At 35.9% G+C, this 22,962-nt stretch overlaps 3 protein-coding genes and 1 non-coding gene across 6 annotated transcripts in view; all 4 read left to right on the top strand.

Moving 5' to 3' along the window:
• Positions 1-456: 456 nt before the first annotated feature.
• On the top strand, positions 457-13,595 carry LOC127849885 (uncharacterized). Its single transcript, XM_052382637.1, has 6 exons — positions 457-624; positions 1,360-1,458; positions 11,934-12,394; positions 12,530-12,878; positions 13,063-13,264; positions 13,459-13,595. The coding sequence occupies exons 1-6, from the start codon at positions 457-459 to the stop codon at positions 13,593-13,595; spliced, it is 1,416 nt and encodes a 471-aa protein (XP_052238597.1).
• Trnas-cga (transfer RNA serine (anticodon CGA)) lies at positions 4,618-4,699 on the top strand. Its single transcript has one exon. It is a non-coding gene; the product is annotated as a tRNA-Ser (tRNA).
• A 6-nt stretch (positions 13,596-13,601) lies between the features above and the next one.
• On the top strand, positions 13,602-14,329 carry LOC127851635 (uncharacterized). Its single transcript, XM_052385458.1, has one exon. The coding sequence runs from the start codon at positions 13,602-13,604 to the stop codon at positions 13,935-13,937; it is 336 nt and encodes a 111-aa protein (XP_052241418.1). The 3' UTR covers positions 13,938-14,329.
• Positions 14,330-16,897: 2,568 nt separating this feature from the next.
• Positions 16,898-22,962, top strand: part of LOC127851628 (nucleolar protein dao-5-like) — a 37,461-nt gene continuing 31,396 nt past the window's right edge. For 2 of the 3 annotated variants that reach the window (XM_052385450.1, XM_052385452.1), the window contains exons 1-2: positions 16,898-17,053; positions 17,622-17,866. In XM_052385450.1, the coding sequence (XP_052241410.1) occupies positions 17,661-17,866 (206 nt within the window). In that variant the 5' untranslated portion in view covers positions 16,898-17,053; positions 17,622-17,660. The remainder of the gene's footprint in view (positions 17,054-17,621; positions 17,867-22,962) is intronic. The other variant, XM_052385451.1, reaches the window with a different exon arrangement.

A 22,962-nucleotide genomic window follows, 5' to 3' on the forward strand; every position in this document is an offset into this window, starting at 1 on the left:
CTTACTGAAATTCCTTTAAGCAAACAGCGCAGAACCTGATGAGACGCCGCATCATGCGGCGCCTCATCTGGGTCTACGCTGTTTGCTAAGTCCTTTTTTCAGGACGCTAGGCATAAATGGGTTAAAGTATCGCCCAGATTAGACTGTGCAGTCCACAATTAGCCTGTGCGAACCATATAGGCTTATTTTGGATGACACTTTACGCCCATGAATGTTTAGCCCCTAAGAGCCCGAGATTCATATAATAACGAACATAAATACGCCCAATTTCTTCTGTATGTGCATCGAATATTGATTTAAACCAATATTTCATGTAAAGCTGCCAATCTAAATAATGATCTTTCAGATATCAGTTCGCTCAATGAAACTGGAACTTTTCCCAACAGAAGTGCGACAAACTCACCGAGAAAAGACGAATTGAACGTAGTGAATCGAACACGTGTACCGCAGGTCAATATGTCTACGTTCAACAAAGAAGACAGTCCTAGTATACTGAGCAACAGATCAATTATCCTGGTTATAGCGTATATGCGCACCGGTTCCACGTTGACGGCTTCAATTCTACAGGAAAGCGAGCGGTCTTTTTATGTCTTTGAGCCGCTGCACAAACTAGAGCAAGCATTCGTGAACGCTGAAAAAAACAAATTGGATAGTGTTACGTTTCAATGCGTGACTGGTAATAGGTATGCCCTTGGTATGCACTTTATTGTGTAGTCGGATATATGTCGCCTGTGTTTCTTATCGATCATTTCAAATATATCTTTAATGAGGCAAACGCAATGTTTGGATTTGTGATTTTTTAGTTTAATGCTTGAAACAAAGGACTACCACTTATTCTACCACATATTTTAACTTGTTTTCAACTGTATGCTGTACAATATATGGAATCTTTAATGCTAGCAGATGCGCTGTTATGTGTGCTTTTGCTTTTTGCATGTATTTGTTGATTGACCAGTCAATAAATCTATTTTGGTGAAATTATTATCTTTAAATAACGCATCCAAATATTCATACATTATCATTCTAGCAAGCATACGTTTTTCCAATTGATGCTACTGTATCCATTTAGCATCATATACAAATATATACTGATTTCATTTCAGAGCTATCGATGTCCGTGCAAAAGCGTCAATGATTATGGAGGAAATAAAGTACTGGCTGACATGTGATCTTGAAAAATTGTGTTTAGACTCGCTAATGGATAGCTTCTCACGGAAAATCCCAAGTACAATGAAAAAACTTTTTGACGAGTTTTTTAACACTTCCTCTGGTTTTCAACTGTTTCTTCGTATAGCTCGTCAGCGATGTTTGGAATCGAAAACTATAATCCTGAAGTTTATTCGTCTGTCCATTCAGCAGGCAATCGAGCTTTTACCATTCTTTCCCAATATGAAGATTATCCATATAGTGCGAGACCCAAGGGCGATAATAAATTCGAGACGAAATGTTTTGCCGCATGTATACAGAGAACTCGAAGAGGCAGCTACATTACAACCTACACTTTTCTGTTCTAGACTGCAAAATGATTTGTCTCATACCAAATTGTTGCTGAAACTTCATCCGTCGATCATTAAGCTGGTGCAATATGAAGACATTGCAGAACATACATTTGAAGCTTCAAAAGATTTATATGCATTTGGTGGACTGAAATTTGATGACAAAAGTGTACGTTTTGTCAAAAGCCAAACACAGTCTAGATTAGACGGCTGTAACTACTGCACGGAACGGAGGAATTCCACTGCAACTTCGATAGAATGGAGATCTAAAATCAGACTTACTGAAGCGCAGGACATATTTAATTATTGCAAGAAAAGCATGAGTGTTTTGGGATACCTAGACCTGCCCGATAACCAAACACTACGAGACTTGTCCATTCCCTCTCGGCTTAGATACAATGTCACGAAAATATTGATTGGCGATGACAGATTCTAAATAATCACAGCTTAAGGGGTATATAACAGCTAATACAGAGGGTTTGCAATATTGTCGATGAGAACCCCTTAACCCTTTACGAGTTAGAAACATATTTTGACGCATTTGTGGTCCCTCAGAAAGTTAATTTTAATTAAAGACCTTTCTTACTACATTCAAAGTTCAAACGCTCCATGTCCAACCATTTAATACTGATGAGCAGCAAACAGCAAAATACCTAAGCAGAGTGCGAGTTACTCGCAGGCTGTTCTGGGTTTATGCTGTTTTCTGGTTAAAGTATCATTCATAAGCAAAGCTTTGTTTCGAACAAGCAGTACATTTTCAATCAGTTGCATTCTTCCTTGTATAATATGTTAATTTCGACTTTTATATTGCCATATTATTTCATTGCTTGTAGACACTTTAATTTTCCGATTTTAAACAACAAACATTTATTGAAAGAAATATAATGACGTTATGAAGTTTTATTGGTACGCTCACTTTTTAGGCCAACATGTACCGCACCTGAAAACAACAACCATTCATTCGCGGTCGTATTATCGTGTTTTAAAAGGAAGTGAACTTATCGGATTTATTGGATTATTGGAGTGGATTGGATTAGTATTTGGATTATCTTAGATCTCCATTCTTTGTGTCAATCATCATATTTTTTAAATAAATAAATAAGAATGTAAATATTGGGTTTATCATTTGGTGTTAAATCCGGGGAAGACTGTGCTTAATTAGAAAAATTGTGCTTCAGTGATATCAGTTTGGAAAAGATTCTATTAATGGATAATTTAAAATTCAATATAAATTTAATTAAGTGTTTAAAATTTAAAATAAGAATTTCAAAAATCACTATTGGAACAATTTGTACGATATCCATATTCGTAGCTAGAACTTTCAATCCTATTAACTTTCATATTATCTTTGTTTCGGATGAGCTAGTGTCTGTAACTGTAGGGTGGTGCTATACAGGAGCAGGACGAAAAGCCTGTACGGTGAGCGCTGTCGTTGGTGCACGCGATTCTCACATAAGCGACCCGGGTTCAATCCAAGCTCCTGGCGAACGTGAATTTGGTTGATGGTTACCATACCGAACAGATGGGGTTTCCCCCGGTAACTCCGGTTTCTACACACAGCACAAGACCACACCAAAAGTGAAAAACTTTTAGAAAAAACTAAATAGCTGTACATCTTTCGTGAGTCCAGAACAGTTATTTAGACAGTGCTTGGGAGTACACATAATGCAGCCTTAAGGCGAATGGACTTTTTAAACTTCGAAATACACACTCGCCGACCACTTGAGTCGCGTTTTGAGAAAACTGGGCATAATGCATGTGCGTAAAGTGTCCTCCCGGATTAGCCTGTGCAGTCCACACAGGCTAATCAGGGACGACACTTTCTGCTGACATTTTTCGTTAAAATGAAGTCTCTTCTTAGCAAAAATCCAATTAAGGCAGAAAGTGTTGTCCCTGATTGACCTGTGCGCACATGCATTATGCCCAGTTTTCTCAGAACACGACACATTTTATCGAAATGTTCTGTTACGTTGTTGAATGTAGTGCTTTAAAGAGTGTCATGTTTTTGTATAATAATTACACGATCGTTCTGTTTGATTATAAGACTGGTGCTCGAGGGCTCATCAATGTGAGATTTGCCTGATATCGAGGGCTCATCAATGTGAGATTTGCCTGATATCGAGGGCTCATCAATGTGAGATTTGCCTGATATCGAGGGCTCATCAATGTGAGATTTGCCTGATATTAATCGACTTATGCGTTTTCAGATATCTTTTGTAGACGTTATGTTTACTGGTTATAAAGTAATCAGAACTGTATTAATTTCAAATACGACTTCTTTTTTTTCGGCGTAGCTTTTTAAACCAGCTTTTCACCTAAGCTGATCTTTGTAAGCAACCAATCAATTTGAATATACAATGAACCGCCGGTAGGCCTGAAACTTTTCGAAGTAAAAAGCGTGCAATCTACGAAAACGGATACTACAGTGCGTTTAGCAACGATGTTAACTGTTTATTCAGCATATTTTTTTATCTCTAATGATAAGGCTTAAGAGATATAGCAGTTTCACACTCAATTTTCGACATCAGTACAGCTTGTGTATAAAGAATGTATATAGTTGTGAAGGGTATAGTAAGCTTTGCGCAAATTCGATACTTTAAAATAGTAACGAAGATCCAATATAAATGCATTTGCATGCGTTACAGATTTTCCAATAAGAAATTATTTAAAGTGTTCAGGTATTCATTGCATGCAATTCTTTCATTTTGTTCTGAAATGGTTAATTTAATGTTTGTTTTATATTGTTTTATATTGTGTAACTTTGCTTTCGAATATTGTTAATGCAATAGTTTTCTTTGAAATGTAAATCATGTATTTATTTTCCATATTATATATATATATATATATATGTAAATAAATATATATTTATTTATATATATACTAATTTTTGCTACCGACGCGAGAATACAGTGTGTATGAATTTGAAAGTTACTTTTACGTTTTTAACTTAAACTGTATATTATAATAGTAAACGGTAAAAAATATAACGTCAGGGAGGCATATATACTATATCAGTTTTAATTTCAGCATGACATTGGAAATATAGTTTTATAGTATCGTCTTTAAGTAGCGTGATAATCAACTAATGAACACAGCCGACAAACACACAATAAAGATATCGGTCGTGGTGGCCGAGTGGTTAAGGCGTTTGACTCGAAATCAAATGGGCTCTGCCCGCACAGGTTCGAATCCTGTCCACGACGTAGCTTTTTTGTAGCAAACAATGTAAAAGTTCAATGCAACCTGTTGTCCCCAAAGCTAATGGTCTGTAGCGTTTTAAGTTGTCCTGCATATTTATGGTGTCTTTTATTAACTATAAAAAAATCTTATCCAATACACGTACCTTTCACTTTTTAAAGGTAGCATTGAATACATTATATTGATGAAGTCTGTCTGTGTGTCTGTCTGTGTGTCTGTCTGTGTGTCTGTCTGTGTGTCTGTGTGTCTGTGAGTCTGTGTGTGTGTCTGTCTGTCTGTCTGTCTGCCTGTTATTCTGTCCGTCCGTCCGTCCGTCCGTCTGTCCGTCCGTCCTATTACTCTATTACCTACAATGAAAATGTCTTGGATAATTGAAAAAGTAATTTAGATTGTGCTATATAAAAATTTTCCAATAAGCCGATCGGCCAGTTTATTACCATTTTTACATTAGAAATATAAATCTTAGAAACTAACTTCGGCGAGGTACTAAATATCGCATCGTTTGATCTATAAATATTTTTTTAAAGAAATCATGTTGTATTACGTGTTTATTAAACTGCGATGTAAAACGGAAAATGCGAAACGTTTAGCTCTTTTTGCAAGGAAAAATGAAGTGTTATTGCATTCTAAACTCATATCCTGCAGATAAAATCGTCCAATTACATTATCATTTTATGATGTTGGTTTTATTGTCAACAATTGTCAACGGATGATCTCATAAGACATCTAACACTGAGCATAAAGGGGTTTTATCAATATAAAGCATTTGATGACAAGCTTCAATACATGCCAAAATCTGTTGGACGGCCCCTTTAATCAATGTGAGCCGTGCTCTATGAAAAGGGGGTTTAATGCATGCGCGTTTAGTTTGTTCCCAGATCAGTCAACGCAGGCGAATCATGAACGACACTTTCCGCTTCTATGATATTTTCTGGTACAAGAAAGTATCTTCTTAGCAAAAATCCAGTTTAGACGGAAAGTGCCGTCTCTAATTAGATTGTGAAGACTGCACAAGCTTATCTGGGACGACACTTAACGCACATGTATTAAGCCCCCTTTTCACAGAGCACGGCCCATATTATTATTAATTCATATCTGAAAAAATAACGGAATGATGTTGTCTTGAAGTAAAATTTCATTTCACAAACTAACAGTTTACTACGTTTAACAAACATACGCCATTGTAAAATGACGTTTAAAACGATTGCATAAAAATAAATAATACAAATATGATTCAAAAGGGTATAACTCTTCTTTACTTAATATTAATTCTTTAATTAATGATGTTTTTATCTAGAATTTCTTTCATCTGACGATAAGTTGTCTAGTCATGCTAGGTAAACAACGAACATTTAGGTACATAACATAATTGTAACAAATTAACAACTTCACTATAATTTCATTAAATCATTGAATACGTACTATACGTACTTTTACGACACGCAGACATTAACATATACATATGTAATTGCATATTAGCCGATTATGATTCGGTTATTCGAGTCTCTTGATATAACAAAAAAATGCCATGGCATTGTCCGATTAGATCTGAAAAATATCAACGAGATTTGGTAATAGTGTTCTTATGTGTCGTTGCTTTATGAGGGTCGCATTATTTGTACACAATATTCAGGTTAACATTATTTATTAAAATACACTGTTGATGTGGGTTATATTGAATATTTGTAGTATAAATATGAGCCGTGCTCTGGGAAAAGCGGGTTTAATTCATGTGCGTAAAGTGTCCTCCCATATTAGACTGTGCAGTCCGCACAGGCTAATCAAGGACGACACTTTCCGCATTAACGACAATTTTGCTAAGAAGATAATTTATTTACAAAAAAAATATCATAAAACGGAAAGTGTCGTCCCTGATAAGCCTGTGCGGACTGCACAGGATAATCAGGGACGACACTTTACGCACGTGCATTAAACCGTCTTTTCACAGAGCACGGCCAATATACATGTTCGCTGTAAGATTTGGAATTGTTCTCCCTATCCTTGAACTCTTTCCTAAGATCCATTACTGTAATCTGAAAGGTGATGCTTAATTCTAAAATCGTGTTAACAAGAAGAGAATTAGCTGAAACTCATTTCATTTCATCGTGTCTGAAATTTGTTTCAATATTCTTTTATTGCTTTTAATTTGAGTTACGATACTATGATGTTAATATTTATTTACACATTTATGTTTTGTAATAAATTCTCATTTAACCTTTTTCAACCCCCAATTCTTGGTAGTGACCGTTCCAATGCTGTGACCCGAGCTTTAACCCTTTACCATTTAAATACATATTTTGACGCATGTGTGGTCCCTTAGGAAGTTACATTTAATTAAAGACCTCTCTTACTAAATTCAAGTTTATAAAGGCTCCATTTCCAACCCCGAGTTACTGATGAGCAGCAAACAGCAAAAAAGCCTGAACAGACTGCGAGTTACTGTTTACCTGTTTTTAAAAAATCTTCGATTTTAATAAATACACAGTGGCTGTGGTGTAAAGCCGATCAGAACGGAATTACCGGTACACTTACTAAAATGTATAATGAAACTATGCTATGATGTTTATTTTAGAGAAATACATACTTTATTTAACAATTGGTTATAACGCACATATTTCCACGAATATCAAAATTACGTCTGCAAACTTCAGTTGTTTCTGAATATTACACAGAGCATAAAGCACTCAATTGCAAGGTATAAGAGCCGCGTCGTGCGATTATTTTTTGCATATCCGATCTTCATTACTCAAGACCAAATGTTACATGATCCGCTATCAAGTACCGCAAGGTTTATTGGTCTCATAAGCGGACATTATGACTCCTGCTCATAGTATTCGGATGCAGAGGCATTTTTAAGCTGCATAGTGCGAAAATGTCCGTAGACCCATGTTCGTACAAAGCTTCCCACATGTTATTCAAATTGTGTATTATTTATTTTGTGTAAAAAAATTTCTTGAGACGCGAACCCGGTAGCGTGCAGGGCCGTACGCAGGATTTGTTTTTACGGGGGGAGGTACTTACATGTACCCCGGGTATTCTTAAGTATACTTACATGTACCCCGCGTAGGTTAATATACTTAAACGTACCCGGTCGATATTAGACTGTACCCGAGTTGTATTCCCGCCCAAAATCCGATGGCGTAAAACGCGCTACCGATTACCGTAAAACGAAATTGTTCATCTTAAAAAAACTTCTCTGTAAAAAACGGCATGAACATGAAAATTTGACATACATGTGAACATAATTAATAAAAAAATAGCACACAACGACCGATTAATAGCATTAAAAACCCGGGTACGTTTTAGTATATAAGCCGTATACTTAACCCATTTATGCCTAGTGGTCTCTCCCATCCTTCTTAATTGGATCAATTTATTTTCAAAATTAGGGATGTCTAGTATATTTACTTCTATATTTTGAATATTTCTTACAGAAATTGCTTTAAGCAAACAGCGTAGACCCTGATGAGACGCCGCATTATGCGGCGTCTTATCTGAGTCTACGCTGTTTGCCAAGGCCTTTTTTCTAGACGCTAGGCATAAATGGGTTAAGAGACAATTACCAATCGAGCGTTAATTAGCAGATTTTGCAAGTTTAGGAATGGATACGCTCATACTGTTATTCGTTATTGTTGTTGTGAATTATAGGCAAATCTGTACAGTTGAGTATGTTAAAAAATAATCTATTGCGTTTTGCGTTTGTTTATTTAACTTTGATTTATCAACTCAAGCGGATATTCGTTTACCCGTCAAATGTTATGGAGGCGGACCAAAGCTCTTATGCAAGTTTAAAACATATTTTTATGTGGCTCATGAATAAGTTATTGTTGGGTACCCACTTTTTGAAATCAGAATATATATATATATATATATATATATATATATATATATATATATATATATATATATATATATATATATATATATATATATATATATATATATATAAACGTCAGAATTATGTTAACTTAATGTTGTCTGAACCCAAACTTTATAAAAGTAAACTACAGAAAGAACTAAGAAAAGCACACTGGTTTTACGTGAATGAATCCCTATCAAAGTCCATGGAAGATGGGAATAATAAGTCTTTTTGGAAGAAAATAAAGTCAAAACGCACATACGATGTGGGTGTATCAAGACTAAAAAGTAACTGAAAATTATATCAGGACAGTCAATCGAAGGAAGAAATTCTAAACAACCAGTATTTACCAAGGAAGACCCACAAGAAAGTAACATAGAGTTAAGTGAACCTTGTTACCCTGAAATAACAGGATTAAATATAACAATTCCTGCTGTAGAAAAAGTTCTAAAAGCACTGAATGTTAATAAAGCTAGTAGACCGGACAGCATTCCGAATTAAGTACACTTGTACTCCGCCATTGCTCAGAGGAACTTGCACCTGCAGTAACCCATATCTTCCAGTTAAGCCTATCTACCGGAATTCTACCAACAGACTGGAGAAACGCGAACGTTACACCTATATTTAAAAAGGGCAATCGTCATGAAGCTAGTAACTATCCTGCCCAGTATCCTTAACAAGCGTCTGTTGTAAAACATTAGAACACATTTTATGCCGACACATTTTAAACCATCTAGAGCGATATGACATACTTACATCACTTCAGCACGGATTTCTTAGTGAACATTGCTGTGAAGTCCAGTAAATACTAACTATGGATGATATTATGAAAATGTATGACAAAAAGAAACAAAAAGACATGGTTATATTAGAATTTAGTAAGGCGTTTGATACAGGACCACATCGGAAACTACTTTACAAACTTGAACATTACGGAATAAAGGGTAACATCTTAAAATGGATCAAATAATTTTTAATGGAAAGAAGCCAAAAAGTTATTTCGAAGGTGAACCCTCTTCTACATGCACAGTAGACTCCGGAGTGCCCCATGGTACAGTGCTCGGCCCCCTACTATTTTTGTGCCATATCAATAATCTCCCGAACAGTGTAACATCACAAGTACGTCTCTTTGCCGACGATTGTCTTTTGTATAGACCAATGAACAATAACTCTTACGAAGATCATATCAACCTACAAAAGGACTTACATTCACGTGAAATTGGTAAAAAAACTGGGGAATGAGTTTTTAACGAAACAAAGTGTTATCTCATGACCATGCATAGACAACGTGTACCATCAACGTTTAACTATTTTCTGAACAATTATTTCTTTTAACAAATTGAAGATAATCCATATCTAAGAGTCCAGATCAGTGGAAACTTAAGGTGGTCAACACCTGTTAATAAAGTCTTTAACAGAGCAAGCAGTATTCTTGGATTCATCAGGAGAAATGTAAGACACAGCTACAAAAAACTTGTAAGAGCATGTATATATATCCCTAGTACGTTCAGTTTTGGACTATGCGAGCATTGTTTGGGATCCATATCTTAAAAAAGACATCGATAAACTGGAAGGAGTATAACGGCGTGCAGCCCGTTTTGTCTGCAGCAATTACCACAGCAAGAGCAGTGTAACTGAAATGCTCAAAGAACTGAAATGGCAACCATTAAAGGACCGACGTATAGACCAACGATTGGTCTTCTTCCACAAGATCATCTACGAACTAGTGGCCGTCCCCGCTGACAATCTTCTGATGTCAACAAACGCAAACAACGAAACTCTAACTCTAAATCCATCAAACTGGCAACAAGTAACACTGACATTTACAAAAACTCTTTTATTCCACGTACTTTTCGGGACTGAAACTCGTTACCAGACAGTGTAGTGACTTGTGCAAAAAGCGATCAATTCTCAATTCAACAGTGTCCTAAGAAAATTGAGCTATTAACAGTGTAACATCAGAGCGCGCACACACACTCTCGATACGTTTTGCTCATAAGTGAGCTAGTTTCGAGTAATATACAGATACAGATACAGAACTTCCTCGGTTTGTCGTGTATTTGAACAAATCAGTTCTTTTTCGGAATTCACTAATGGGTCAATAATTAGATTTCCGGTCTTTTCTACCCCTGGACGTTTCTCCCCTGGTCTTTTCTCCTCCTAAACCCTAGTCTTTTCTTCTCCCAAACCCTAGTCTTTTCCCCTCCCAACATTTTTTTTTATTATCTGTATATTTAGGTAGGAGAAAATGAAGTATGTGATTGAAGAATGGTTAATGAAGGAGCATTTTAGTATATATATATATTTATATATAATATATATATATATATATATATATATATATATATTAATCAATGAGTAGTGTTCTTTTTAATTATATTTTGTTGTAAGTCTATAAGACTATGAAAGAAATAGTAATATAGCGACATATTATTTTAAGTTGATTTAAACTATATAATTTTAAGTTGATTTAAACTAATTAAATAAAAAATTGACTGTTAATTATTCTTGAATATTTCTGAAAGGATCAAAAGATGTTGTTGTTCACACTTCCTTAATATGTTTATATGTACTTCAGACTGATTGAACTGTTTGATGTCTAGTTATTAAAGACACAATTTAATTAAATTATCACATGTATGATTGATCTGGAACATTGTTGGTTGATAATTAAATAATAATATAAAAAGGGTACAAAGTGTGAGCTGCCTTTGATCATAAAGAGCAAAAAAAAGAGTCACTCATTTTCCCTTTATATACCATGCATTTTTTTCACCTTCCTTATTACTTTGTAATATTCAAGTGTGTGTTGCTAATATTCAACTTTAAATATGCCTGTTTCTAAGTGCATTGCTTGTCAAAAACGCGTGCTAAGAAAGGACTTCGCTATTTCTTGTTATAACTGTGGATTATGGCAGCACATTCGTTGTGGAAATACAAGTAAGTAAAGTAAAATAATACTTTAATTTATATTTATTTGCTTTATTTATTCAGAAGTTCATTGAAGAAAATGAATTTTCCTGTTAGGTGACAGCAGTTCCTACAAATAAACTGTAAAATAAATGTACAGGTGGCAGTTCCAATATTTTTTCTAAGTTCTCTATTATTAATGTATTTTTATATATTTTTTTGGCAGTTATTTAAAATTTAATGAATATCCCTCTGAGATGACAGGCAGCAGTCCCAGTGATAACTTTTTTTTTCAGAAATTAGTTTTTTTTAATTAATGTATTATATTTATAGGTGACATACAGCAGTGTTTGAATGATTTTTTTTTCAGAATTATTGTATTTTTATTGCCTTTATTCTTAGGTGACAGACAGCAGTTCCAATAATTATTTTATTTTCTTTCTACAGATATTACACTTGCCCACTACAAGAGAGCTGTAGAAGAAGGTACTGATATTCAATTTGTATGTATACCTTGTGAAGAAAGGGATGTCTCTGCAGAACGAGACGAGGAGGTCATGGACACCCAGTTCGAGGATGTTGATCATATGGACGAAGAAAGGGTCGCTTTACAAGAGGATGTCTCCGCAGAACGAGACGAGGTCATGGACACCCAGTTTGAAGATGATGATCATGTGGACCTTCTCAACGCGTCCGTGAACTACAATGCATCAGAACGCAAACCTCAAACGACGACAGACGACCTTGATGGAACTATCAATGATGATTCGCCAATCTTGGAAACCCCAGAGATCCAAGAAACGCCGGTTGCCGAGGAACCTCTGTCCACTTCCGTTGTCGAAGAAGAACCAGTTACATACACGCTTCTACCAACGGGCAGCAAGTTAGGCAAACCAATTGTTGTTGGGTCCGACGGTTACGCCTACAGCATGTAGAAAGAGCTGAAGAATGGTGGCCACGTTTGGAGATGTAGCCAGAGAGGGAAAATACACAAGTGCCAGGCTAAGGTGACTTCGCTCGGCGACAAGTACCAGAGAAACACCACTGTCCATCCTGCCGACCCCAGTCTTCTCTACAAGAAAGAACTGTCCGCCAAGATCAAGGCTCATGCCAGTCAACATGCCTATCAGTCTGCGCGTGATATCGCGACAACATCCCTGAACGACCGAGGTCAACGACCGAACCTGCCCAAGGTGGTAAACCTTACCAGAACAGCCAACCGTCAACGTCAACTGCTTCGCCCCCCTACACCATCTGATCTGAACTTCGAAGTCAACCACGAATATCTACAGAGTGAGGATTTCATTATTGGTGACCTGAGAGTTGATGAGGAACGTCACATACTGTTCGCGACCCCAAAACAGCTAGATATCTTGCGCCAAACAAAACGCTGGTTCACGGATGGAACCTTTAAGGTATGTTATATAATTATAAGGAGACTGATATTAGTTTTACTGGTTTAATTCTATGCTTTCAAAGGATCCACTTTTCACGTTATGTTTTTTTTTTGCTTACAATATAATCATGACTATAATGACTATAGAAATTAAAAAAGGGTAAGTATTGCAGAGTATAAATTTACATGAATTATCATTACAGGTTGTTGACAAGCCATTCCACAATGGGCAGCCGATGTCCATCCACGGCTTTGTGAGAACTGAAGAAGAAATGAAGCAGGTACCACTACTCTTCGTCCTCATGTCCCGTCGGCGCAAGGAAGATTATGTTGCAGTCCTCCAGAAGGTGAAGGATGTCCTGAACAACTTCTCCGTAGAGGGGTTCATGATGGACTTCGAAGCCGGTAAATGTCCAGAAATAAACGCTTTATAATATAAACTGGAAAGTGGCTCCTTAGGAATCACAAACAAAAAAGAAATTATACAGTTTTTACAGATGAGTGATAAGTGTTTTGGTTTAAGGTGCATCATTAATATTGTTAAATAGTTGTGCAGATATTATGATAAAATGTCATATCAATGATACTTTATATTTCAGCTTCCTGGGGTGCGGTCAGAGAGGTTTTTCCAGGAACACAGATCACGGGGTGTGTGTTCCACTGGAGTCAATCAGTGTACCGTCAGGTGAAATCACTGTGTCTCGGTCCAGCCTTCATGGCCAAAGGGTCCATCTGAGACTTTATGAGGAAGTTGCTGGTGCTACCCTTCCTCCCGCACAACCACATAGAAAACGTGCTTCGGCAGCTAGCAGCCAGAGCCAACACAGAGCCACTCCGTAACTTGGTGGAGTACATCGATACTCAGTGGATTAGGTCCAACGTGTTTCCAGTACAGAGCTGGTGTGTTTTCAAGCACAGGGTAAGAACAAATAATGATGTGGAGGGCTGGCACACCCGTCTGAATGGTGATTGTGGGAACCGTGCTTTGACCTTCTACAGGTTGGTGCCAGCTCTCCGCAAGCAGGCAGAGGAAAGTCTACAGAGCCATGGACACCAAGATCTGGAGCACCTGGAATGACTACTCAGAACAGCAGATCTCGTCGTCGGAACTGCTGAAGGTCATCAGTAGGGTGTATGGTGCAGCTGAGTACCAGTAATTGTGAATCAGTGCAGTTCAAACAAGTGTGTGTTTTTTTTTATCTGATCAGTTATATTTGATAATATTATATGCTTTTTAATACTGAAAACATGTCTTGGTATAGATCTAACTTCTAAAATTATATTATTACAATTTTTAATTCTTCATATTTTTTCTTCATTTAAATTATAATTTAATACAGATTATTAGTTAATACAAAACATGTCTTGGCACAGATCTAACTTCTATAATGATATTATAACATTTTTAAACATTTGTATGTTTATTCTTCATTTACATTTTCATTTTATACATTTTTTTATTAAATACAAAAAAAATGTATGGGCACATATATAACTTCTTAAAAGCTATTATTGTTACAATTGATGATTTGAAATAAAATAAAATAATTAGCAATTGTGTTGTGTTTCTGTTTATGTTTAAAATATATTTAAACTTTCATTAAATGTTTAACAAAACTAAACATTGTTTTTGTTGTATACCATATTATGAATAAAAATTGATGATTTGAAATAAAATAAAATAAATTAATTTGTAATTGTGTTGTGTTTCTGTTTAATAATCAGTTAAAATGAGCTAAGATGTTGATAGGCACATTCTTTCTAATAAACAAGGATGATACATTCCAAAGGATGACACATTCCACCCATGTAATTAAGCAAGAATTTTTCACAAGAATGTCTTAGGGATTCACACCTGACCATTTCCACATCCTGTCCATATCCTACCCAGTCCCAATGTCATGGAACAAGTTAGTTTTGATTTGACTTTCATTGCTTCATGATCATTTTGAAATTTATATTTTACAGTTTGGAAATATTTATATTAAATTCAATTAAATTAAATTCAAAATTAATAATCAATATTCAAAATTTGGGTTGCTACACATTTAAATCACACACTTATTTTAGCAATTTATTTCAATTCTATCATTCATTTTGTGATCTAAATCCACTTTGTCAAGGAAGGCCAGTCAGCACCTTAAGGCAAAAGAACAACATCTTCAGTACTTGACGAAGCTGACAATTGGAATATGGCTGTTGACCTACAGAAAAAGCTTGTCTTTCCGGAGGTAGTACAAACCAATCTCAGACCCGACATTGTCATCTGGTCCAACACTGCAAAGCACCTGGTGATGATTGAATTGACAATCCCATGGGAAACAAGGTGTGAAGAAGCCTATGAGAGGAAGAAAACCAAGTACTCTGATCTCATGGACCAATGCAGACAACAAGGATGGAGAACCTGGCTGTTCCCTGTTGAAATAGGAGCAAGGGGTTTCCCAGCCAATTCACTATGGAAGATGTTGGGCGCCATGGGACTCAACGGCCATGAGAGAAGGACTGCTGTGGGCAAACTAGTACAATCAGCTGAAAGGGCATCCAGTTGGCTATGGTCTCGAAGAGATGAGAGGAGCTGGAAGCCAGTCACCAACACGTAGTGGACTGATCACCACTGCGGACCCACCACCCGGAGAGTGTACCAGGATTATAGGGGCGAAACACTTGTTGATGGGTGGATCCTGGCTGATGATGTTGGTGACTGATGCAGTGACACCACTGTATTACACACATTAACTTTTTGCATTCTGTACATAAATACTTTGGCATAATAAAAAGTAGCTTAGAATATGTTTAAAGGCTCTATAAAGGTGACAAATCCAATTATTATGCATATCAGCTGGTCTGATTTTTACCGGATTTCAGTTACTCTAGCATAAAAACTGCTAATAAAACAGCTTAGGTACATCGTTGTCAAGAATTATGGAAGATAACCCCGTTTCATAATTGGAAGAAATGTTTACATTTTTGCAACTAACGTGATGTGTAGCCTCAGAGCGGTGACATATGCTTAAAATAGCCGAAAGAAAATTCGATTTTAATTCTATTTTAAACAATTTTTAACCAGCAGAAAGTAACTTATTAGATCACTGCAAACGTTTTAACCATTTAGAAGAGACCTACTTTGTGGGTGATACCGGAAAACGTTAAAAATCATCGTTATATTTTTGGTGACCTGAGTCACTTTCACTTTCTGTTTTCCGAGTAAACAGCGATGTAAATAAACTGATTGTTTGTAAACACAATTGACTTGGAGGACACTTTATTTTGAGCTAAAAACAAGTTGTTTTGCTTATTTTTTTATTGTTATGTCCAATAGCATATATATATATTGTTTTTTGATAACCTTTATAAATAAAATATGAAAAAAATATTTAAAATTCGGTAAATAATTACGGATCTTCACCTTTATTGAGCCTTTAAAATAAATGTACATACTTAATTCAAATAAATGTATTGATTTATTTTGAAATATAATTCTTAGTTACTTTATTGTTAATAATTTTTAAGTATTGGCTAACAAGTCTATTAAAATGTAAAAAGAAAAGATACAACATAAAAAAAACTTAATTTGAAATAAATACTGTTTAAATAAATTAAACATTATAATGTCGAATTGACATAAACACACTCAGTCTATTTCATTGTCAAATAATGAAAATGAAGCAATGATAAACTTCCTTTCTCTATTGATGAGCTTGATTGATCACTGATTGAAATAACATTGATAATTCAATCAGTGACTAATTAAGTATATCAATTGAGATGTTAAAAGTAGCAGATTAATCACCCTGTATGAAATATGCTGGGAGGAGAAAAGACTAGGGTATTAGGAGGTGAAAAGACTAGGGGGAGAAATGTCCAAGGGGGAGAAAAGACCGTACACCAATAATTAAACATTTCTTTTAAAGTTCTAAATAGATGTTTAAACATCTAAAAGTCGACAGTTAAAAATGAATGAACCAATTAGCCTGTGTCGACTATTTCAAATTAACTTTATTTATAATTTAATTATTTCTTGTATCATTTTGCGGGGTAATAAGTTGAATAATGGGATAAAACACGAATACTTGGTACGGCATGGGACGGTATTTGCGCGGTACCGACGCGTTTTACGTTGCGCGCCTTCTTTCCAAAATGGCGGTCTGAACGAATGAGAAAGTAACGAAATCTAAAATAAGCATAGAGTTTCAGGTAAAACGACACACTTGTCATCAATGTATATGATTTTATTTTGTTCATTCCATTAGTAATTACTCCGTTTATCAGAGTGTTATTGTTTTTTATTTCTATTTGGATTTACTACAACGTAGCGTCCGTTGTTTTTGTTAAATTTAAAACAAAGACTTAAAGATTGGAACAGAAAGACGAAACCAAGAAGTTACTAAGCCGTTGTATCAATCAAGACGGAGCACATTGATTTTGCTTAAAATTAAGTGTATCTTCTTGTTTTATTTAAGTTGCTAGAAACATTGTGATTACTTTAAAGTGATGCTGTCAAAATATAAAAAAAACAACTTACATATGAAAAAGAGATTAATGGGCAAGATTGAACATTACCGGTACGCAGTTGTTTACCACTATCGGGGTTTGCGGGCGGTAGCCCCCGATAATAAGGAAATATATAGGATAAAAAAGATTATAAGGCGTTGCGTTAGTTGTTATGTGTAAGGTGTTAAGGGTTAGGGTTAGGGTACGCTGTTTGATGGTAAGTGATGCGTACCGGTAAAGTTCAATCGTCCCGATTAATGTTTATTTTCAGTGAAAAATATATTACAGAAGATACGATTTCCAAGAGAACATGCCTGCTAAAAGAAAAGCAAGTGCTAACAAAGGAGATGACAAGTCCTCTCCAACAGCAACTTCCCGAAGGTTAGGCCGCAGTGCCTCTGCTGCCAGTAGTGCTGCTGTTGAAGTAGACAATAACAAGAAGAGAAAGGCAAGTTCCAGCCCTGCTCCAGCCAAGAAAGGCAGACAGCAGAGTCCCAGCCCGGCACCTGTTTCTAGGTAACCAACAAGTATGAATGACAGAAGTTAGTACTAAAAAAATTCCTGTCACTTCAGGATTCCACAGGACATTACAAGATTATAAGAAACTATTAATATAATAGCACATTAATAGCACATTAATAGTCACTTATATATTTTGTGTCATATACCACTTGAATAATCGAACATATTTTGTGATGTTGCAAAATGACAATAAGTTGTCTGTTAAGAAAGCAGGGCAACAGACAAGGTTTGTTTTATTGTTTTTACGCTTTGAATTTGACAGAACACGAATTGGAATACAAAATCAATAGTACAGAAAACGATTATGTAAATGGAAAAACAAATTGCATACGATTCATCTTTTTAGTTGCACTGTATTCTCGGTACCGTGAATGATTTTAATTAGTATATTTTTACCGTAAGTGCGGTCGTTATGTTTTATTAAGTTTATAGAGGCACAGGTTCAGGCTGGTGTCGATATAAAGTTACTTCCGTTGTAAAAAGTTCTTGAAGATGTCTTCTGTACAACATGGACGTGTTAGGAAATTTAATAAACAGAGTGTGTGCTCAATATTTTACAATTGGTTGCCCCATCCCAACAGTTGAGAAAAGAAGTTGTGAAGAAAGTACTTTCAGATTTAAAAGCGCAGGTGGTGACCAGGGATCATATTTTTTTTATTGAAAATCCCAATCAGTCGGTCCGATTCTGTTTGCTTAAATTCCCATGTTATAAAAACGATTACACAGACTGCACGTGCTAACACACCCTAATGACATTTTTATCTCGATTAGGTGTGATAAACCATTCCCTGCAGTCTTAAAACCAGTCAGGACCGGTTTATTGCACGTCAGACCAAGAATAAAAAACTTCTGAACAGCGGATTAAAGACGCTTCCGAAATTTAATGAGGGTGGTCAAAAATTTTGAAAACTGAAAATATCACAAAACAATTTAAGACTATGGCCTGTGATGTACATATAGATCGATTATTGGTGTCATTGTGTGTCTATTGATAGTTATCATTGTTATAGCGGTTTCTCTGTTATTTCTGCTAAGGTGACTGCGCGCACTGGTTTAATTATAATCAGTCTTCGATGTTAATTGACGTGCATGTGATACAAAACAATATGTTGCAATTGTAATGTATTGTTATCACTGTGAACTGTAATAAATTTAATAATATCTGAGATAGAAGTAACAAATAAAATAGTAGACAAGAAAAATAATATACATTGTATAAATCTTTAGTAAAAACTGTGTTAGAATCGAAATAATTCGTGTTATTTATAGTTTGTTGTTGAATAACCCACGACCGGAAAATTATATGCCTGGTTTCAAATCACTCGTGCTTCGCACTCGTGATTTAATCCCTACACATCTAAACTATTGACCTTGGGTTATTTGACAACAAACTATAAGGTACACAAATTATTTCTTAATTATTTGGTTTTGTTATTGTCATCAGCCAACCTACGCACAGACATTTGTTTATTAGGTTCAGTGCATGTTTTTAAGCTATTATCGAGTCGACAACGATTTAAAACATTGGTATAGACTTACACAGATTAATAATATTGACAACGATGAAAAAAAGTCTGATAAAACAGCACACTAAACAACAATGAAATAGCAAATGATAAAACCAGTTGAGAAAACTCGTATGTTCCGTTTAAAAAAAATGCCTAAGGGAATTTTACTTGTACATTTATTATACCACCTTCATGAATGGCAAAATCGATGGTATATATTTTAATGTAATTTGTCATGATTTCGGACATACGTTTTCGGATACTTTTTCCCCCATTTATATCCAGACCAATTGATGTTGCGAGAAAATATGATCCCTGGTGGTGACATATTCTGAAATATTCGGCTCAAAACACCTTGGCAATTCCATGTCTGAAAAACTAATACCGTATTTTCCCTTGTATAGCGCACAGTTTTTTACCTCCAAATTTGAAATAAAAAAATGTGTGCGCGTTATTTATACATTGATACAACCCTATCCTGGCTGCTAAATTGCAAAAATTCATTTCATAATCGTAAATATTCATAATAGCCGCCATTTTTTTATTCCAAAAAACTACACTATAATCTAACAGACTGAAAGGGCCGTTGTCGAAACAACAAAAAGTCGGTAACGGCAGATATAAAGGGGGTAGCATTAGTTATTTACAAAAAATAAAATGTTTGAATAAAGTATGGGAACATTTATTTGTCTGTGTTTGTGCACTTCTATGGCCATTTTCGGTCCGATTAGGCAGCTTATGTTGGACTGGTAAAGGTATTTGGTCTTTTTTGCTGGTAACCATAGGTGTGAACAGGGACTTCTTAAGTGTTTTCCAGTTTGGTCCAGGTTTTTGGCGCCTTCATCGTTCATCACATTCACGCCTGTGTAGTGCGACAAACAATAACCCAACTTGTCCAACATAATAGATTATCAGTTATACATCAATACTGACATATCTCAACAACTGTAGCCCTGTCTCCCATGTGCCAAGAAGTTTTTATTCAGCATTCAAATTTAAAGCCCATGCTTTGCCCGAGGAAGAATGACACAATGTACATGAATTCTTATTTTCTCACGTTTTACATGAAATGCACGTTGGCTGTTAATCTGTTGCTAGAAAATTACAAAATTGTCAGAAAAGTATAGTGCTATGCAGCCCATGCTCCTAATCATAATGACGCTTCATATTTTGAATGCTTAATTAAGCTTTCCAATGCCCTGCATTATTGGATTGCGCAATAGTAAAATGGCGGCCATTTTCGGTCCGATTTGGTGGTTTTATTAGTCCCGTACCGGTTACACCGAAGGGTACTTATGGTAATCGCTCTGTTTGTCCGTCGGTCCGTCAGACTGTCACACTTTTCTGGATCCTGCGATAACTTTTGAAGTTCTTAGTATTTTTTCATGAAACTTGAAACATGGATAGATGGCAATATGGACATTATGCACGTCATTTCATTTCGTTCCTACTTCAAAAATTTTGGTTGCTATGGCAACAAATAGACTAGAAATACTGCTGAAAATGGTGGTTTTCTTTTTCTGGATCCTGCGATGACTTTTCAAGTTCTTAATATTTTTTCATGAAACTAAAAACATGGATAGATGGCAATATGGACATTATACACTTAATTTTGTTCCTACGTCAAAAATTCTGGTTGCTATGGCAACAAATATATAAAAAAATCTGGAATTTCTGACAATGGTGGAGCCGGTAGGGGACTTGTTTTCTTTAAATATTTTTTTCTCCATTTTTGCATGAATAAAACAGCCTGCGTACTATACATGGGTGCGCGCTTTACAAAGGAAAATACAGTAACATCGTGATTTCCACTGGTTTGTCGTTGATGGAGAGGGTTTGGCAATGTAAGTGAGCTCTGAGACTAAAAGGCAGGAGTGTTGAAACTGATTTAAACAAAATTACTAATCATCATCCATTTGTCACTATACAAATTAGTTATTATATTTTATACAAACAATGATTGACACTGTGAATTTAAAATGACGGAATAAGAATTGCTCAGAATTATCAAAGCCCAAAATATAAAATCACAAAAAGTGCTCATCTGATCCAGAAATATATGGCTCTGTGAAAAGGGGGTTTAATGCATGTGTGTTAAGTGTGGTCCCAGATTATCCTGTGCAGTCTGTAACAAAAAATACAATAAAAGCTTAAAGTGTTGTCTCGAATTAGCCTGTGCAGACTGTAGCCAAATAAGGAAAACTCCCCCCCCCACCCCCCCCACCCCCCCCCCCCCGGCTGCCATGTAATTCAACTGACCGGAACCATTTTCGAACTCAACTCTCATATCAAAGAAACAAATGTTCTGACCAAATTTCATGAAAATTGGGCCAAAAATGTGACTTCTAGAGTGTTCACATGTTTTTACAATATACATATAGAGAAAAATGCCCCGCCCACTGACGGCCATGTTTTTCACCGATCTGGACCATTTTCGAACTCGTCGGAGATATCAATAAAACCAATGTTTTGACCAACTTTCATGATGATTGGGCAAAACTTGTGACTTCTAGAGTGTTTACAAGGTTTCTCTATAGCCAAATAAGGAAAACTGCCCCACCCCCCTGGCAGCCATGTTATTCAACTGACCGGAACCATTTTCAAACTCAACTCTCATATCAAGGAAACAAATGTTCTGACCAAATTTCATGAAAATTGGGCCAAAAATGTGACTTCTAGTGTTCACATGTTTTCACTATATACATATTGAGAAAAATGCATTAAACACCCTTTTCACAGAGCACAGTCCATATGTAAGTTTTTATCAAATTGTTAAAAAAAGTAATTGACAAATAGTTTTTAGGAAACTAATTGTTACAAAAAGCTTGTAGTGAAAACTAATTGACAAGAATTGTTTTCTGTTGCCCTGGGAAAGGGGGAAAGTATACTTATTTACTAGGAGATAACATTGCAACTTGGCATCATTAAAAAAAATCAACATCACCTGTAATTGTACACCTTTTCAGTTTGGTTGACATGGCATAAACAGTGTTTTGTTTCTTACCAATTTGGGTCCGGTAATGGGACCCATAACCAATGGAATGAGGTTGATATTTTTCCTAAATGGGTCCTTAAAATTCCCAATTAAAGGTTTCCAAAAAAATAAATATTTGCTAAGAACCAACATTTAATTATGCCCCCCTTCGAAGAAGAGGGGGTATATTGCTTTGCACATGTCAGTCTGTCGGTCGGTCCGTCCACCAGGTGGTTTCCGGATGATAACTCAAGAACGCTTGGGGCTAGGATCATGAAACTTCATGGGTACATTGATCATGACTCGCAGATGACCCCTATTGATTTTCAGGTCACTAGGTCAAAGGTCAAGGTCACGATGACCCGAAATAGTACAATGGTTTCCGGATGATAACTCAAGAATGCTTATGCCTAGGATCATGAAACTTGATAGGTAGATTGATAATGACTCGCAGTTGACCCCTATTGATTTTCAGGTCACTATATCAAAGGTCAATGTCACAGTGACCTGAAATAGTGAAATGGTTTCCGGATGATAACTCAAGAACGCTTATGGCTACGATCATGAAACTTCATAGGTACATTGATCATGACTCGCAGATGACCCTT

Source organism: Dreissena polymorpha, chromosome 11 (genome assembly GCF_020536995.1).
Source record: "Dreissena polymorpha isolate Duluth1 chromosome 11, UMN_Dpol_1.0, whole genome shotgun sequence".
Taxonomy (NCBI): Eukaryota; Metazoa; Mollusca; class Bivalvia; order Myida; family Dreissenidae; genus Dreissena; species Dreissena polymorpha.

Excerpts from the sequence above, each read along its gene's own strand:
- LOC127849885 (XM_052382637.1), top strand. The coding sequence starts at position 457 with ATGTCTACGTTCAACAAAGAAGACAGTCCTAGTATACTGAGCAACAGA. Across the intron at positions 625-1,359 it reads ACAAACTAGAGCAAGCATTC|GCAATCGAGCTTTTACCATT; the intron begins GTGAACGCTGAA and ends TCCATTCAGCAG. Across the intron at positions 12,395-12,529 it reads GACGGTTACGCCTACAGCAT|TCTTCTCTACAAGAAAGAAC; the intron begins GTAGAAAGAGCT and ends TGCCGACCCCAG.
- LOC127851635 (XM_052385458.1), top strand. The coding sequence starts at position 13,602 with ATGAGGAAGTTGCTGGTGCTACCCTTCCTCCCGCACAACCACATAGAA.